General features: G+C 37.6%; 1 protein-coding gene and 1 long non-coding RNA gene across 3 annotated transcripts in view; one reads left to right on the top strand and one right to left on the bottom strand.

Annotated features, from left to right (window-relative positions):
• Hephl1 (hephaestin-like 1) overlaps positions 1–20,198 on the top strand; it is a 90,112-nt gene that overhangs the window by 38,115 nt on the left and 31,799 nt on the right. Inside the window, exons 6-12 of the mRNA XM_005379683.1 lie at positions 2,682–2,847; positions 10,072–10,211; positions 10,348–10,479; positions 12,005–12,216; positions 14,230–14,380; positions 16,068–16,280; positions 18,376–18,589. Coding sequence (XP_005379740.1) covers positions 2,682–2,847; positions 10,072–10,211; positions 10,348–10,479; positions 12,005–12,216; positions 14,230–14,380; positions 16,068–16,280; positions 18,376–18,589 — 1,228 coding nt within the window. The remainder of the gene's footprint in view (positions 1–2,681; positions 2,848–10,071; positions 10,212–10,347; positions 10,480–12,004; positions 12,217–14,229; positions 14,381–16,067; positions 16,281–18,375; positions 18,590–20,198) is intronic.
• The window catches only part of LOC106147983, a 47,710-nt gene continuing 44,088 nt past the window's right edge, over positions 16,577–20,198 (bottom strand). For both annotated transcript variants that reach the window (XR_001233065.1, XR_001233064.1), the window contains exons 2-3: positions 19,499–19,633; positions 16,577–17,530 (exon numbers count right to left, since the gene is read on the bottom strand). This is a non-coding gene — a long non-coding RNA (uncharacterized LOC106147983). The remainder of the gene's footprint in view (positions 17,531–19,498; positions 19,634–20,198) is intronic.

Below are 20,198 nucleotides of genomic sequence, written 5' to 3'. Positions count from 1 at the left end.
CTAATACTTCCTGTTAAATAGGCTCTTACAAGTATTATTTTCACTTAAATATTAAAAATATAGGAACACAAAAGCTCATTTAGTTGGCCTCCTATCAATAGATATTAACTAACCATGTCTCTAAGAAGAAAAGGAAAAATGATATTTTGAAGAACCTACAATCTTGTATTTAGACATAGATGTTGATAAATGTGAGGCAGAAAAAGACAGATGTAGTTTGGGTGCTTTTGTTACTATTCCAGAGCAAAAGAGGTGCTTCCTGAGACTGAATCCTAAGATGAGATTTAAAATATGGGTAGGATTCTTTTTTTTTTGGTACCAGGAATAGAACTCAGGACCTTGTGCTTGCCAGGCAGGCCCTTGTGCTGCTGAGCTATATTCCCAGCCCTAAAATATGGGTAGGAACTGGAGAGATTGAAAAAACCTGAGCTCAGTGGTGTATATTCCCAGCTACTAGGCAGCCTGAGGCAGGAGGATTGCAAGTTCAAGACCAGCCTGGCAACTTAGCAAATACCTGTCTCAAAATAAAAATAAAAAATAAAAAAGGGATATGGCTTTATGTTAGAGCACCCCTGGATTTTGTCCCCAGTACTGCAAACAAAAGAGTTTCCAGGTAGAGGTAGAAACATGAATTGAGAAAAGCACATGAACTTCCAGTGACTGCAGATAAAATAATAAAAACTTTCTAATTAGGAGCAATTTCTGCATTCAATTCTTGAATTTCTTTTTGATCATCTCAAGTAAATGTAGCGGCTCACCTCATATCTCAGCTGCTCTATTAGAATGCTCTTCTTCCTTATATTGAGGCAAAATCCATTGTCCTATAGCATTCTTCCTGGCCTATGATTGCTGCATGATAAGCATATGTTGACTTAACCGTCTGTTGAATGACTTGGTCCTGGTTCCTTGGGACAACATAGTATATAGGTCCTTACTTATCTGGATCATAGAGTTTGTGCCAGAGGAGTGAGGAGAGAGCAGCCTAAGGATGCACACTGGGTCTCTATGGGAGGGGCTTTCAATGGCCAGGCTAAGGAGCTGAGAGCTTACAGTGTGTCTGGGAAAGCCATTGTGAGTCCTTCTAGAGCTTCACACACACTATTGATGTACCGTGGTCAATGCAGAGGTTTGGGAAGATTACCATGATAGATGTGTGTAGAAAAGATGCTATGGGGAAATTCTGGAAACACATTCTTATTCGCATCAACCTTGTACAACTCATCTTGGTATTAGTCATCTGGGTTATTCCAATTAAATTCAAGAGTTGATCCATAAATGTGTAGGGGTCTGAGAAGATAAGAATGATCAAGACAAAGTTCCTGTTCTTAAAGGATGTTATGCTGCTAAATCTGGGAAGAAATTCTTTGACTTAGAAATTCCAAATCTATGTGGTTTTTTTTGTTTCTCTTCCAGTACCAGGAATTGAACTCATGACCTTACACTTGCCAGGCAGGCACTGTGCCACTGAGCTAAATACCCAGCCCCAGAAATTCCAAATCTAGATTTAAAATCAAGAAAATAGCAGACATCTGAGACTATTAGGACTACCAAATTTGGTCAGTAGTTGTGGACATAAGCTGATGTTTATGCATTCACCAATATATATTTGCTAAATTGTTAACACCCTCAGAAAAATTACTGTAAAATACAAAATATGTGTAATTCAATTTTAAAAATCAGAAATTCTATCTGGAGGTATTGGTATCATATTTTCATGAATATGCTCCCTCACTATTTTCTACACCTTGAGTAAATACAGGTCATATATAAAATAAAATCAGTCTCATATACTACTCTATACCTTACTTTTCCCACTTATTAATGTATTAGAAAAACAATTTCATATTAGTGAATACTGAGTTACTACATCATTGTTAATGCTGCCAGTGTTCATAATAAGGAGATCACAATTTATTGAACTAATACTCTGCTCAACACTTATATTTTCCTTCTCCTTCCCGTCTCCTTTTTTTTCCACTATATATAGTTTACAGGTATGTTTGCACATATGTCTGAGCATTTCCTTAGGAATACTGAAAAGGGATTTCCTTTGGAATCCTAGGATTGGGCTGGAGATATATCTCAGTGGCACAAATGCCTGCCTGGCAAGTGCAAGTTCCCGAGCTCAAGTCCCACTAAAAAAAAAAAAAAAAAAAAAAAAGATTGCTACCACTGGAATCCTAGGGTTAGATTTTAACTTCTCTTTTTAAAGGTGAAGACATGTATTGCTAAATTCCTTTTTAGAAACTCACTTTTCCACCCCAGGTGTATGAGTACCTGCTTCTCTCCATTCATCTACCAACATTGAAAATTATTAGTATTTCTAAACATTACCAATCTGATCAATGAGCAACACTACCATTTAAATATAATTAAGGTTGAAATATTTTTTGTTTATTGACTATAATTTCTTTTGTGCATAATCTATTTATGCTCCTTGCCTATTTTTGATTAGAGACTTACTTTGTTCTTCCTTATTTTAAAAAGTTATTTAAATATTAATCTTTTATCATATGTTATAAATAGCTTCCTCTCCACCATTTATCCTTTGTTATTTAACTCTGTTTATAGTCCATTTTTCTGTATAAAGGCTTAAAATGCTCATGAAGTCAAATCTGATCAGTATTTTTCCTGTATCATTTAATTTTCACATTGGTTTGTGGTTCTCCTCCTATCTGCAGCTGGTATGCTGGGGCAATACAATGTTGGTAACTGCAAAACTGGTGTTTCTCACCCTATTATGGGTCAACAGAGGCGCTATTTTATAGCAGCTGAAAAAATTCTTTGGGATTATGGTCCTCAAGGCTATGACAAATTCACTGGTCTTCCCCTAAATTATTCTGACAGGTAAGCACTCTTTACTGCTTTACTGGTGTTGCTCACTCCTCCTTCTTATCTTCCTCCTCCTCCTGCTGCCCCCCCTCTGTCTGTCTCTGTCTGTCTCTCTGTCTTACTCTGTATCTCTGTCTTACTCTTTCTCTTTCTCTTTCTCTGTCTTTGTCTCTGTCTCTGGTTTGTCTTGTGATCTCATTTGTATCCTGGCACTGCTCTAATGAGTGCATACTACATAGATGGTCTAATTTCAGTGCGTAAGGAGTTTTTAAAACACATACTGCTGAAAACTGGCAGAGTGTTCGCTGTTTTGTGATGTGCTGATAAATCAAAGCACTAGATTCGTTCATCATACATTTCTTGAGTACACTATGTACAAACTACAGTGCCACATGCTATTTGAAATACTAAACTGATAGACTAAAGAATAAAGCCTTGGAACATATGGGCCAGACTAGTCTTGAAAGGAAATATGACAGAACTCATTTTCAATGGAAATGAACTTTTTAAAGGATGAGCTTTTTAGGCTTAAGGGCAACCTGATGTAAGTTATGCCCTTTCTATGACTTATGAATGTCTTTTTCTTCTCTGTCCAGTAAAATGTCACTTTTTCCTCCAAAACCTAACTCTAATGCTGTTTCTTAAATGATTCTTCTCCTGACTCCTGAGTTGTAACTAATCATTTGCTGTTTGGGATCCAATAGCACATAGTATTTTTCATTATAGAAGCTTAGTAAGTGGATGTGGCTTACAGAATTACGTGCAGTGATGTCTGTGAAAGTATTAACAATATTTAGTGTGGTACTATTACCCTCTGGTGATTATTTGTATTTGAGGGAATGTTTGGGAACTTCTCTTTGTGGTTAATGATAAGACATACTTTGTTTCCTTAATTGTACCTCCCTCTTTCCCTCCCTCCTTTCCTTCTTCCCTTCCTTTTGTCCTTCCTTCCTTCTTCCACCAAACTGATGCACTTGCAAAAAATTTGTGGAAATCAGCTATGAAAAACTCTTTCATATCAACATTCCCTGTTGGCCAATATTTATTCATAAACAGACTAATGAAAATTAGCATTAAATATGCATGGATATTTAATATGCTATATGAAGTCACATTGTACTGGTGGCATGAGAGATGCAAAAGTGTCTAAGAAAATGGCCCCACCTTTATGTGGAGAAAGTAGCTGTGTGCACAGGAGAAGAAAAGTAATTTTGTGCATTACAAATAAAAGTGAGTGAGTTCTCTGGGTATTTAAGGAACTCAAAGACAGCCAGTAAACACTTGGTTTTCAAAAAAGATGTTCAAGAGTGACAAAATATATATAAGTTGACAGTGAAAAGAGAGAATTGAGATGCAAAAGTTAATATAAAGCACATACTGTATAGGAGAGAGTGAGCAGGTTAGAAGGAATGGAGTATTTGAATAAGGGAATGGACATTTTCATAGAGCAATGGTGAGAAGATGGGGCAAACTGATTATTAATTACAGAGGTCCTTTGATACTTTTGAACTTTATCTGATTGGCAATTAGAAGCAATTGAAGATTTGAGGACAGGTAAATGACAATATTACCATTTTGGAGATAAAATTTCTACTAATGTATGTGCTGAGGAAAAGAAAAAGAATGAACCAGTGCAAGATAGAGGATGGAGAGTATGCAGTTAGGAGGTTCATATAGTGATCCAAAAGATGAAAAGGGCAAAAACCAGAGTTGTGCTAGTGGGGATAAAAGAAAGAAAAAGGTGCAAAATGGGCATTGAAAAGGGGGTGTACAAACAAAACTTACAGAGTCTGACATCCAGGGAACCAGGGACCATCAGTGAGCTGCCTTGGAGGGGTGAGGCTTGGTGCTCCACCTCCAGTTTTTGGAGCATATGTGACACAGGGGAACCCAGGGACCTTTGGTGAGCTCCCCAGGAGGGGCAAAGCTGGACCTTCCACATCTCATTTCAAAAATAACCAGACAAAGGAGCAAAATGCAATTGCAGATCTCCACCACACCCAGAAGAAGTCCGGGAGGCATCCACATGGGAGAACTTGGAAGTCACACACATGAAATTTCTGAAATGATAGCAACTGAAGTAAAAAGAACTCCATCAGGCTATAGAAGAAATCAGATCAAAAATAATCTCTCATGTAAAAAAAAAAGGAATTGCCACCCTTATTGAAGGATTTTTTCGTATATCAAAAGAAGAGATATATAAAAAAAATTGAGGTGCACAGAAAAATGATGGAAAGCTTGAATAAACAATATAAGAAAAAATGAGAATGCATGAGACAGATTCAAAGAGACATCCAGGAAACTGAAAATTCCATTGAAAGCTAGCAAAACCAATTGAATGAAACTGACAACAGACTTTCAGACCTTGAAGACAACATTGCAGTTAGCGATTGCAAAAGGAAAATTCTCTTAAAAATAACAAGGAACCAGGAATTAACGATTCAACACCTGCAAGATGAGGCAAAGAAAATGAATATAAGACTGATAGGTGTGAACAAAAAGCCAGGCAACATAAATGACATAAAAAGATTATGTGCAGAAATAATAGCAGAAAATCCCAAGCATGGGAAAAGAATCTGACATACATTAAGTGAGGTATATAGAACTCCAATTAGTCATGACCAAAATAAATCTACACCCAGACACATAATAATCAATATCCCAAAAATTCAGCAAAAGAACAGAATATTAAAAGCTGTTAGAGAAAAGAAAGAGATCACCTATGAAGGAAAACTAATCAGCAGATTTCTGAACACAAACCATCAACTCATGAAGAGCTTTGAGTGAAGTATTTCAAGTCCCAAAAGAAAACAACTTCCAATTGAGATTGATATACCATGAAAAACTATCTTTCAAAATTAATGGAGAAATAAGATACTTTCAAAGTAGAGAACAACTGAAGAAATTCATGACCACCAAACCAAACCAACTAAGAGTACTGAAAAATATTCTAGACAGAGATAAAAATGACCACAATTACAAGAAAAACAATAGAAAAGAATCACCAAGCAAAGTAAGCAATCAAAGAGAGAGTGGGAAAGAAGGGAATGAACAGTGTGAAGATAACATGATAAAGATAAGCCAATACATATCAGTAATAACCATTGATGTAAGAGACCTCAATTCACCAATCAAAAAAAAAAAGACTGGAAGAGTGGATCAAGAAACAAAATCCAACAATATGCTTTATACAAGAAACACATTTAACTCAAAAGAAATTCATAGACTGAAAGTCAAAGGTAGGAAAACAATACTCCATGCAACAAGAACCCAGAAAGAAGAAGGAGTAGTCATTCTGGTTGCAGACAATGTGAACTTCAAACCAACAACGATCAAAAGACATAAAGAAAGGCACTACATACTTGTTAGGGGAAAACTGCAAGAGGAAGAGATAACAATCATAAATATATATGGACCAAATGTAGGAGTGCCCAACTATGTAAGAAAAATTTTAACAGACATGAAAAAACAAATAAGAAATAAAACAATTGTAATGGAGGACTTTAACACCCCATTGTCACAAAGAGATAGAACAATTAGACAAAAAGTCAGCAAAGAAATAACAGAATTAAAGCAAACTTGTGAACAAATGTATTTAGTAGACCTTTACAGAGTATTTGACCCAACAACATTAGAATACACATTCTTCTGAGCTGCACATGGAACATTTTCAAAAATAGACCATATACTTGCACATAGAATATGTTTAAATCACTGGATGGAATTGAAATTATCCCATGCATATTATTGGACCATAATGCAATGAAACTGGAAATTATTAACAAAAGAAATTGCAAGAATTCCATAACCACATGGAAATTAAATAACACCCTCCTGAACAACCAATGGGTCACAGATGAAATTAAAGAAGAAATTGAATAATATTTATGATCAAATGAAAATGCAGGTACAACTTTCCAAAACCTGTGGGATGCAATGAAAGCAGTCCTCAGAGGGAAATTTATACTGGAGAATTCTCACATTAGGAAAACAGAACAAACACAAATAAACAATCTTTTGCTGCACCTCACATTTCTAGACAAAGAAGAGCAAGTTAAGCCCAAAGCCCAAAGCCCAAAGAAGGGAGGAAATTATAAAGATCAGAGAAGATATTAATACAATGGAGACTAAGGAAACAATGTAAAGAATTACTGAATCAAAGAGTTGGTTCTTTGAGAGAATCAATAAAATTGATAAACCCCTAACTAACCTCAAAAAAAGAAAGAAAAAACTCAAATCCATGCAATAAAGAATGAAAAGGGTGAAATAAGCACAGATGCTATGGAAATTCAGAAGAACATCAAAACTTACATCCCTGAAATCAATCTAACAAAGGAAGTTTGATCTATTCTGTGAAAAGATCTATTCAGTGAAATTATAGTACTCTGAAAAAAAGAGATTGAAGAGGATTTCAGAAAATGGAAAAATATGCCTTGTTCATGGACAGCAAGAACCAACATTGTGAAAATGGCCATACTCCCAAAATTGTTACACAGACTCGATACAATCCCAATCAAATTACCATAGTATACCTCACAGATCTAGAGAAAACTTTCCTAAAATTCATCTGGAACCAGAAGAAACCCAGAATAGCAAAAGCAATCCTGGGCAAGGAAGGCAAGGCAGGAGACATCACCATCCCTGACTTGAAATGATACTACAAAACTACTGTGATTAAATTAGCATGGTATTGGCAAAAAAAGACAAGGATCAATGGAACAGACTAGAAGATGGAGCCAAAACCACAAGCATACTCAGCTACCTTATCTTTGGCAAAGATGCCAAACATGTTTACTGGAGGAAAGACAGACTTTTTAATAAACAGTGCTGGAGAAAGTGGTTCTTCAGATGCCCAAGAGTAAAACTAGACCTATATCTATCACCATGCACTAAACTAAGGTGAAAATTGATCAAAGATCTAAATATTAAACCAGAAATAGTAAATCTACCTGAAGAGAATGTAGGTAGAAATCTTGAAAACATAGGGGTAGGCAAAGTGTTCATGAACCAAAATCAAACCTCATGGGAAGTATTTCAAAGAATCAACAACTGGGATCTCATCTTATTAAAAGGTTTTTGCACCTCAAAAGAAATCATCAACAGAGTAAAAAGAAAACCCACACATTGGGAAAAAATTTTAGCCAGCTGTCCCTCTGAGGAAGGACTTCTATTAAAGAATTTTAAAAATCAGGCCCTCAAAATTCAAAGACCCAATCCAAAAAATGGGCATCTGAGATGAATACACACTTCTCAGATGAAGAAATACAAATGGCAAATAAATATATGAAAAAATGTTCAACATCATTAGTCATTTGAGAAATGCAAATTAAACAACACTGAGGTTCCATCTCACCCCAGAAAGAATGGCTATCATCAAGAAATCAACGAATAACAAATGCTGCAGTGGCTGTTGGTGGGAGTGTATACTAGTAAAACCACTGTGGAAATCATTGTGGAGAATCCTCAAAAATCTAGTATTAGAGGTTCCATTCAACCCAGCTGTTCCCCTTCTGGGTATTTTTCCAGAAGAACTGAAAACATCATATCACAGCAATATATTGTGCACCCATGTTTATCGCAGCACAATGTGCCATAGCTAAATCTTGGAAAAACCCCAAGTTCCCATCAACTGAGGAATGGATAAAAAAGTGTGGTATTTTAATGCAGTGGCATATTACTCAGCTATAAAGAAAGATAAACTTGAGGCTTTTATAAGTAAATGGATGCAATTAGACACCATACATAGAAGTGAAACACATCAGACCCACATCTATAAATATCGTATTGTCTCCCTAGTGTAAGAATCTGAAAGAGTAAATAAAATCTGAGAGATACAATAGATATTGTAATGGGGAAAGAAACTGCTCCAAAGGAAAGAAGAACTGGCATGAGAGAAATGAGAAAACAGAGAAAGAATTAAGTGAAAAGAAACTTATATATGCACAAGTGTTATGGTTTGTGTCTGGATGTCCCCCGCAAAGCCTCATACAGTCATGGGGCAGGCTTTTAGAGTTTATGATAGATCCAAAGGTGTGAGTGCTACACCTGCCCCTGCCTGGGAGTGGGCAGTTTGCATACAATACAAGGGAGTGAAAGAGGCTTGCTCTCCCCTCTCTGCCACTCCTCCCTTTTGCTCTTGTTGCTTTCACTGTCTCCCCGGCCATGGACAGTTGCCCTCTGTCATGTGCCACTCTGCCTTGCAGCCAGCCGAGTATGGACTGAAACCTCCACAGACTGTGAGCTAAATAAACTTTTCCTTCCTTAATTCTGTGTGTCAGGTATTTTGTCCCAGCAATGAGAAAAAAGCAACCAAGACAACAAGGTAGCTAGTTTTATCATACTACTAATTTCTGTTGGTTTATTGAAAAGAACAGTTAATGTTCAATTGTTTGGTTAGTCTTGCATACCTATATCTAATAATCTGAGCAACTACTTTGAAAATAGCAATATGTAATACAACAACCATTGTTAATTTCCTATCATCTTGTTTTGAAATTCTGTATCATTTTTATTGTTTTTGTGTTGTGTTGTTTTGTTTTTGTCTTTGCTTTTGTTATTTTGTTTCTGTTCTTTTCATTTTAAAATAAAATTTAAAAGAAACTTACAAATTAAGTGTGAGTGAGATAAGGGGATGATACAAAAAAAGAACAGAAAGAGTAAACAACTTAGAGTAGAATTATCACTGATGGAAATAAGATAGTAGAGAGATAGTGTTAGAAGTTATATTATTGTATTTCACAACTTTCAAATTTGGAATTTTATGTATATAGTTTATAACTCTCCATTAATTAAATAATTTGGTTAAGTATACACTCCATTCTGTAAGTGTGCCAGCTATCTAACAGTTTATTGCAATTAGACACTATTCATATTGACATCAGCAAGCGATAGCAAGATGCTGTTTCTGCAAAGAAATCAGTTAACTCTTTATTATTTGGTAGAATACCATTCTGGAACTCCAGTATCTGTAAGAAAGAAGTTACTCTGAGACTTCTTTGGTTGCTGGACCTCTGAGGGAAGAAAGTACAATAGTTAAGAGAGATATGATCTTGACCACCATCCAGTTTCTGCAGACTTTTAAAGCTGGTTGACTCTCTGGAAACTTAGTTGCAGACTGTGCTGTCTTTTTTGGGGAGATGGGTGGGTGAGTAGGATAGACAACAAAATGAAACTCTATAATTACAGCATTTGGTGGATATGTCAGGCTATGTTCTTAGTTTGTTTTACGTCTTTCCACAGTAATTCTGCATTCTACTTCACACAAGGAGAAAACAGAATAGGAGGAAAATATTGGAAGGCTCAATATACAGAGTATGTTGATGCATCTTTTACTCAAAGAAAGAGACCCTCTAACACAGAAGCCCATCTTGGAATTCTTGGTATAGTAAAACCACATTCATATTTTAAAGGGAGAAATATTTCATTTGGGGGTATGCATCCACAGAGAATGGCTCTCCTGCTCCTAGTCATCTCTTTCTATCTCTTTTCACCCTCTTTCCTTTCAATATTTTCCAGGCCCAGTCATCAAGGCAGAGGTGGGTGATACCCTTCTAGTGACTTTTGCCAACAAAGCTGACAAAGTCTATAGCATTTTGCCCCATGGTGTGCTCTATGACAAGGCATCTGACGCAGCCCCAAATGTGGATGGTAAGTCTCAGCCCGGGCTTAAGCGGGAAACAAAGTGGACAAAAGACTAAGAAGTAGATAAACTTGTTTCAAATCCTGTTCTCTTTGCTTAGCAGCCATGAGAGTGTAGGCAGTTATTTAAATTTTCTAAATCTTATTCTCTGTGCTTACTAAATGCATATAATAATGCTCATCTCACAAGGCTTTGGAGAAGAAGATACTGTGAGACAAGGCCTGGGCTACAGCTGGTTCTTAGAAAATTTTAGTTTCACAGTAGATTCTTAGAAAATGTTAGTTTCTTTCTTTTCCCCTCAGTGAGGTAGTAAAGGTCAATGTAAGGTCCTTTCACAGTCACTTCCACTTCTCTAAAAGGGAGAGAATTTCTGCTTCAGGTTGCAAGGAATTTTTCTGCTGATAACAGCTAAGGGGAAATCTAATGTCCAATTTTTTGTTAACATCCAATCTTACACAATAAATACTTATTTAAAATGAATACCTTATGCTCAGTACTTTGTATACCAGCATATATGGCCTCTCTCCATCCCAAAACAGGGAGCACAGGTTCTCTGCACATAGGACAGGCACCTTTTGCCCAGTGGGCTGCATGAGCTATCCTTCCACTAACAGTGCTGCTCTTGGGAAACTCTTGTTCCTCAGTACATATCCACGTCACTGCACCAGACATAACAGCTGCCTGGGATACTTGTCCACACCCAAGTGTGAAGCCAGGCCCAGCTGAAAGCAGCTTTGGGGTGATGGTGAAGAGGTGGGGAAGGAGAAATGGAGGGGGCCCAGCCTGACTCTCTCCTGCTATAGCCATATCTCTTGGTTCTGTACTCTCTTCCTTGGTCAAGATGCTTAGAATGACTTTGTATGTGTGGGAACAGCTGAAATGTTCATATTTTCCTTATATTCTAAAAACTCAGCAATCTTATTGAACACATTTTTGCAAAACAGAGGACAAGATGCAGAGTAAATCTGTGACCCTGTGTGTGCGAGAAATCTAGTGTGTTCTTTGGCAATATAGTGTGACAATTAAATGCACAGAATCAAACAGACTAGTCTGAATCATGGATTTGCCATTTATCAGCTCTGTGACCTTGAACACTAATTTTTGCTGTCTTGTAGTTGTTTGGGTTATTTCCTAGTTCAGGCTCCCAAATTTCAAATTTTTAACATGCTTAACTTTTGGGGTATCTTCTGTAGGACCAAGGTTTTTCACATAGAAGGCATGCAATGATATCATATGGATTTGTGCTTTTATTAGTGAATTGTCTAGTATCATTTTTAAAATATTTGCCAAATGTAGTATTTGGATGTAAATAAATGATGGGGCTTACAGAACAGATAATCTTTTGATTTAAGTTTCTATCTCATAAAACAGCAGACTGTGGAAGAGACCTTCTTTAGTAAGATATGTAAGAGAGAACAATTGTCCTCTACAGAATATGTCCTCATCAGAAAAGGATGCCCAGGGCTGGAGATCCAGTCTAAGTTTAATGTTCCTGAATGCCACTTTAAGTAACTGTTTCATTTCTATCCTCAGGATTTCTGAAACCAGGGGCACATGTTAAGCCAGGCGATACCTTCACATATAGGTGGACAGTGCCTGAAAGCGTAAGCCCAGCAGATGGTGATCCCCCCTGCCTGACCTATCTTTACTTCTCAGCAGTTGACCCAATCAAGGACACCAGCTCTGGCCTTGTAGGGCCTTTGCTAGTCTGTAAAAAAGGTGCCCTCAAACCTGATGGGACACAGGTAGGCCATCACCTGTCACTAGGTTCTGTTCAGGGTTGTATGTGGGAGAGATCAATGCTATGGCTAAAGATTAGATAGTGATGAAGAGTTAAATACAGAAACAATTTCTCTTCCTTCCTCTTGAAATTGACCTTTACATAATGGGATTTTTATTTTTGTAATTTAAGATTTAAATTTCTAAAGTTACCAGAGCCTACCCAGGAGCCTAGCATTTCTCTTTATTGTATTTGGGATTTGGCAGACCTTATTCCTTTTGTGATGCTTTGATTCTGAAATCTTTAGAGGTCTACATATATATGATTGGGATCCTTCTTACCACACAAGGTTTCTCACACTTGGCCATGCCAGAAGACATTTTAAGCACAGTTTATTCAAACACTGAAGACGAATAAATCAGATCTCTGTGTGATTCCTATGTGCAGTCAAGGCTGAGAACCACTGTAACTCATTCTTATAAACTGGAAGTTAATCATTGGTGCTGAAGGAACAATAAAGTGTGTAGATAACTTCTTGCAAGTCCCAACTTTTAGAGGCTTGGATATTGCACTGATTAGTGGGGCAAAATAAAGCATTTCAGGCTATGTCTACATGATATGAAATACACTTATGTAAAGAGAAAAATCCAATCATTTAATAATCTGCCTCAGGGGCTGGGGATTTAGCTCAGCGGCAAAGTGCCTACCTGGCAAGCGCAAGGTCATGAGTTCGATTCCTGGTACCTGAAGAAAAGACAAAAAACAAACAAACAAAACAATAATCTGCCTCATGAATTACATAACCAATCAGAAATAACAAGCCAATTTATTTAAGTGGGATATTATATAATATTTGGCATGATACAGACTGCTTCTGGGGTCAGATACATTTCTAGGTTTAAGGAACACAAGCATCTTGGGCCAGCTGAGATCTTCATTTCCTCATATGATGGGCCAACCCCAGAAATGTCTATTATATACAATAAATTATTTATACTCTGAACAATAATATAAGGTAAAACAGAATGACTATCAATATTTTAAAGTTCAAGATACAGAGGGCAAAGAAATTGATTGACAGTCTAGGAAACACACCTGGTAAGTGGAAGAAGTCAGAAAAACACAGGATTTTGAGTATCTAACTCTGTCCTTTTCTCAGTACACTAACTTGCTTCCTGGTCTGAAGAGATTAAGTATCAGAAAATATTTGCAAGGTAGTTCTGTTTTCCCTACTGTATCTATTCAATAGTAAATTTGAGGTTTGCTAGAAGTTCCTCTGTGAAAACCATTGCACAAGGCAAATTACTATTTATAAGACCACTCACATAGTATTCATGGGGGAAAATATTAACCTGAGACAACCTTCCACCTGGAATTTGTTGAGAGAGAAATCCACTCAGCCAAAGTTACTTTCAACCCAGGAAATACTTATTATGTGTCGGTTCTTCTACAGGTAAAATGTTGATCAGGCTTCTTCTAGGCAGGTTGAGAGATGAACATAGAAATAGATGTTTGCAACCCTTTCCAGTAAACTTATAAAAATTCTCCCAGAGGCGAATCAATGTCATAGAATGTGGGATAGGTGATACAAGACCATTTTTAAAATAATTCTGACTTTCCACAATAACTATCCAATCAAACTCCCTACTTCTAGTCCTTATCTCCTTTCCTCTGTCCATCCCTCTCTCCCTCCCTTCTGGGGCATGGGCAACCCATGGTAAGAAGAAAAAGACAGAGAGGAGCAGCCTGACTGCAGGGTACCACGCTGTACAAATGCTTCTGAGCAGGGATTAGTTCCTTGGCGGAAGGCACACAGGGAGAGTAAAGGACGTAATAAGAAAGACACAATTCTCTGAGTTTCTTATAAACTTATCAGTGTCATGCCCAGAAACCTGATTTACAAAATGACCCAGTGACTCTGGCTAATGTTGATCAGCCCTAATGCAAAAGTATAAAGTTGTGTAAAATTTTAAAATGAAGCAGTGCTAGGAATTCTTGCAAGATGTACTCCGTATCTTCATTTCTTCCTTCTCCATAGACAGGAATAGACAAAGAATTTTACCTGCTGTTCACAGTCTTTGATGAGAATCTGAGCAAGTATCTTGATGAGAACATTCAGAAGTTTACCTCGCGTCCCTTCAATGTTGACAAGGAAGACAAAGGGTTCGTGAAATCCAACCGAATGCATGGTACGGTAAATGGCTTTCTGTCCTGTCAGTGAAAGGCTTAATTGCATTTGAAGTGAAATATTTGGAATACTTCAACCATGTTAGTCTTGTTGTTTTCAGTATTGCTCTTGGTTTTGAAGTAGATTAGTTCATGCCTTCAGCTTCACAGGTATCTCCCAGACATATTGTGAATCTTAATGATTACTTCTAAAATTAGATAAGTAACAGAAATTTGAACTAGAAAAAATAACATCAGAAATTCAGAAAATTACTGACAAAATTCCATCCCTTGGGTTGGAAATAACAGTGAGTCAGGTAACTCAAGAGATAATAGGTGATAATCTTACACAGCAAAATATGTATCTCTAATCAAGTAATATGAATGACTGCTGAAAAGGTTAATTTGTAGAATACTAGCAGTTGGACTTTGGGAGGAATTGCTTAGTTTCCTCATCCTATCTCTATGTCAAGTGTTACAATGGCAAGCCGCCTGGGAATTTGTTGTGACTGACAGGAGTCCCATTAGTCCTGGGCGTATTATTTAAGGTGGCAGGGTAAACTCATGCCTGCAAGAGTGAGAGGTTGATAGAAGTGCTAATTCAACTGCTGTAAAATGACAGGTGCTAAACTGCTTGTTTTAATCCAAATATAACATATATTTATTGCCTTTTTAAACATTATTGAAGAATAAAAACATATTCCCTAACCTTCTTCCCAGCAAAGGATAAAAAGCTTCAAGGTTAAAAGTAACCCACAGCAACCAGTTATAGCTTCCCATGGTCCCTGGTGCTCACTTCCAGAAGAATCCCCACCTAGACCAAAGGAAAGTGTGGACTCTTATATTTTCTTCCAGAGAAGTTGTGCTATAAATAGATATGAAATTTGTTTGCAGTTCTTACTAGACAATAAAAAGCTCAGCTAGAAATGGGAAGACAGTAATTCCTTAGTGGGGAATCCAAACATAAAAGAAATTTATCATCAGAGACTCCTTTATGTAGAAAATATAAAACAACTGAATGGACCATGTAAAATTCAATCCCAACCTGGTTTGGCATTGTGAAATTCATTTTAATGTTGTGGAAATGCAGGATATTCATTTCAAAGCAAAGCATAAGGATAACTATGTATCTCAATTTAAAATTCACAGTAATTATAAGAGAACCTTTAAACTATAGTTCCAAATCAAGGAAAAATTCCCTATCAAGTCAGCCAAATACTAAATTACCCTAATTTACACTAATATTCTTTGACATTTGATGGATAAGATTTAGATTATTTATTTGCAAAAGCATCATCAAACTATTTTTTTCCCCAGAAACTGTTCTTCTCATAAGCCCCATGGTTTCTTTGAATTTCTAGTAATATTACCATGTTTAAGTACAAGTACCAAGCACCACCGCTTTCAAAAGACACAGAAATAAAGTAATTTTATTTGACAATGAGATTATACCAGAAGGCCATTCATATATATGACACTTGTTCTTAGTATAGGCAATAGTATGGAATAGGAGGGGGAAGTACATTTATCTCTCTAAAGAACACCAAACATGAGGCATAACTATGTGCAGCTGCCCATGACTTCTGATACGCAGATTACACACTTGAAACCTCCTGTCCCAAATATATTAATGAGCTTCGGCTAGAATGGTGTTTTTAATGTACCCACATAACTGTGGTGGGCTCTGACTCTCTTCTTCCTTCTCTCTAGCGATTAATGGTTACATGTATGGCAACCAACCAGGCCTAAGCATGTGCAAGAAAGACAAAGTTTCCTGGCATTTGATTGGAATGGGTACTGACACGGACATGCATGGAGTTTATTTCCAAGGGAACACCATCCACCTGCGAGGGACCCATCGTGATTCTCTGGCTCTGTTTCCCCACATGGCCACAACAGCATTCATGCAGGCAGACCATGCAGGTAAGCGTGCCGAGTCCATCCCAGGTGGCGAAACTCTCACCCAGAAGAGACCAGTAGACTTTGAGGACTCAAGGGTGTAGAACAGATATAGTCTCGGTTCAAACCAGAGGGTCCTGGCTATTTTAGTCCAAACACATAGTGTCTAGAAGAGACGAGGCAACATCCACAAGGCAGGAAGTGGGAGCCCTCTGAATGACTTTGCTGCCCAAATCCTGGTGAATGTTCCTGATTCATATCCCTGAAAAAGGATTTTTTTCTAATAAGAAACCAGTACGCTATCCAAGATGAGTACTTGTTGAGTACACTAATATTCTTTGACATTTGATGTGTGTAATCTGTCTCACTTAGTAATGGACAGGCTACTTCTTTTTTTATTTTCATTAGATTTTATTGGTAGATTTTTAGATATACATAACAACAGGCTTCTTTTTTTACCTTGCCCTGGAACTGCAGTTCAGATGCCTCTGTGTCATCAGTGAAGAATTTGAGGCTTGAATTTCAAAACCTTTGCCCAAGAACTGCCTGAGGCTCAGAGCTCTATGATCTTTGCCTTATAAATTTGTAAATTTCTAATAGTGTTGAACCTCTTCACATTAGTATATGTGATTATAATTCACCCAAACCAAGAGATGCCTTAAACACAGTGTTTCTTTAATGCATTTTTCAAGTCCAAAGACGGGAGGAGTTTGGGAAACAGCCAAACCATCGTAACCCGCAGAAACAGACACTCAAAGATGGAGGTGGCTGGAATATTTCAGCGCTTTGATCATAATCATATGCCCCACGGGCTTCTAGAGAGCTTTGTGACAATGTTTTCTGGTTTATGTTTGGTGCTGAGCATAAATTTGTACAGTCTAATAGCTTGGTCATTTCACTAATTCTCATGCCTTACCTGTAAGCTGAGAAGAGTACTCAAACAGTACTCAATGAAAAGTGCAGAGAATAGGATGAAAAGCAAACATTTTCTTTTTATTCTTAAAGAAAATAATTCCTCCACTATTGAAAAACTGTGATGGGAACATACGTCATGGGCTACCAGGAGAAAAAAGTGCACAGGGAGGTCTTTCCAAGTCTGCTCTCAGAGGTGTCTTCTCTGTGGCTTCACAAAGACTCTTCCTTATGAAGATCCTGTTCAGTGGAGGAGTTTTGGCACCCATGAGGTTAGCTGGTCTGTTTATCCAGAATGGATACTTTGGTAACATTTAACAACAGAGTTGCATGTGAAGCAGGATGGAAGCTCTATCTGCGCACTGTTGAGGTTAACGAAAGGCACATTAATCACTCACCTCTAAGAACAGTGTGTTAGAGAAAGGAGAAATCTACTGGTCCAATAATTTCACTGAGAGTTAATATCTCAATTTTGTTTCACATGACTTTATGAGACTTTATATCAATTATGATTTATCTACCTGATGCCAATGCAGTAGAAAATTTAGTTTAGAAAATACATACACTTCACTCAGATATGATTATTGATAGCATGTAGAAAAATCTAGTTGATATTTCCCTTCTTTTTTATCTGGTATTATTTAGATTTATCATTGGCCATGAGATTCTCCTTTACTCAAGACTTTAATGAAGTAATATATTTGGCTCTTGTAATAATAGCTCACATATTTATTGTGATTTATAGCTTTTGAAACCCTTTAGGGCAAAATCTGGGACTTCAGGAAGATGGTCTATTCTGAACTTTTCTGGGATACTTTATGGTGGATATTCATCTTACAAGTAATTAGTTCTTTTTAAATTAGGCTGGACTAAAAGAATCACACTCAAAAAAATAAAATAATCAAACTCACTAGTGATTTCCCTGGAGTGATTATCTTCTTGTAGGTTTGCAAAATAGGGACTATCCAGAGAAGTTATTTTCCACTGCAAATGAATTTCAGATGGTATGTTTCCTCCAGAAGTAAATACATTAAAAGTACTTTATTTCCTTTGGGGTCTGACTCTAAAAGACCACAAAATGGAAGTTTTAAAAGTCCACCGTACTGGTTGCTGATTTTGAAATAAAATGTGTAGAGTTGCTACAAGCAGACCATAGGCACTGACAAAATCTAGCACTGCACACAGTGTCAAGCCCCTTCTCTTTCAGGTATTTTCAAGGTGTTTTGCTCCACCTTGCATCACTTCACCAGAGGCATGGGTCAGATATATGAGGTCAACAGCTGTGGCAACAGGGACCCTTCTGAGCAGCCCTACGGGATGATCAGAACCTTTTACATCGCTGCTGAGGAGGTAGAATGGGATTATGCCCCTAACAAAAACTGGGAGTTCGAAAAGCAGCCCTTGGACGCAGGAGGGGAAAGGTACCACAGGCGAAGCCGCCAAGTCTCTTCGGTGGGAGTGCATATGCTCTGTAGGCATTTGTCAGATATTGAAATCTAAAAGTGCCAGGGTATTTTCTGCACAGATTAGGAAAGCCTGGAAGGGAGTGTGAGGTCCTTCTGAGGGCACTCCTCTCAGTTCTGTATACTTCTTCCAGTGGTGAGTGGTCTGCTGTGTGGCTGGTGATGGATGGATGTGCCATTGAGCAAGCACACAGAAGGAAAGCACAGGAGAGACACTGTGGGACCAGGAAGACAACAGAGGGCAGAGGAGGTAGGCAGGGTGTATAGGTCCCAAATAGGCTACTATAGAATGAAGAGCACAGGGAAGGGGAGCTGAAGACAAGCTATTTGCTGAGTATTGATCTAGGTGGGACAACTAAGGAAGAACAGGAGGTCATTGACTTAGGAGAGACCCCTAAATCAGGATGGAAATTAGGCCCTGTACTCAGAAAGTCCTCAAGATTGACCCTTCTTTGAAAGTGATGTCAGCCAGTACTACATGCCGAAGAATCAGCAATACTTGAACCACATGCAGGCTTGTGACTGTTGGTCTTCTACTGCCCTGACCCCAGAGTCCAGTAATCAACTCTCCAGGTGCCCCAGTGTAGAGTTACACAAGGAAGAAATCGGGTGCAGACTATAGTCCTCCTCCCCCAAAGTTAATACCATTCACTTCACAACAACCTGCTGTTTGTGTATTGCTGTTCTAAATGCAATGAGGAAACTTGGGCTCAAATAGTGAAGTTGTCCAAGTAGTCACTGGCAGAATTGAATATAGATCTTTTGAAGGTAAATCCATGGTCTCTCCAATATATTATATTGTCTTTCCTGCCCCGATTTCTTTGTTTCTTATTATCACCTACTTCAACCCCTCTGTGCTGTACTTACCTGACTGCACCTTATACAAATCCTCTTGGCTGTGGCATTCACAAAGAGCTCTAAAATCTGCTGTTCCTAATCTTAACATAATTTTTTTTCTTACTTGTTGTTATTAGCTGGCCTTTGTTTTGAAGTGTCATACTCCTGGAAAAGAGAATGTATTAATGTCATTTTATGGATTAAAAAAGGAAAATGACTATGTTGAAGATTTGCCTTGAGGACAAGATTTAAAATCATGCACTTATTCACTAATCCATTTGTTCAAGTAGACACCCATCTTCTGGGAAACTTGTACCACCAATTCAAACTAAAGACCAATGCTAGCATGGTAGAAAGTGAAATGCATACTAATTTGAGCTTTTCTAAAATGATTATTTCACTAAATGACTGCAATAGCTGAAGCAAAAATTGCATAATAATTTTACTATGTGTACAAAACCCACAAGTGTGTAAGAAAGAGAGCCTTCATTATTCTCTTGCAACTCATTTTAACCTCTGTCTGAAGACCCCATTCCTCTGGAATAGCAAGGAAGTCTACCTTAAGCTATGGGTTTCTCTCCCAAGTACTGGGGAGGAGAGGTAAAACGCCATAATTCTCTCCCTCCCCTGTACATTAATGCTTTAAATAAATAAGATCAAAGTGAGATAAGGTCTTGTTTCAAAGGATACCATATTCTATGGATAAACATTCAGTATGGAACTGAAATGA

This window comes from Chinchilla lanigera, unplaced genomic scaffold (assembly GCF_000276665.1).
Source record: "Chinchilla lanigera isolate Chin_1 unplaced genomic scaffold, ChiLan1.0 scaffold00013, whole genome shotgun sequence".
In the NCBI taxonomy this organism is placed as follows: domain Eukaryota; kingdom Metazoa; phylum Chordata; class Mammalia; order Rodentia; family Chinchillidae; genus Chinchilla; species Chinchilla lanigera.
Note: the sequence above shows the minus strand (reverse complement) of the source record. Positions and strands in the feature narration are given on the sequence as shown.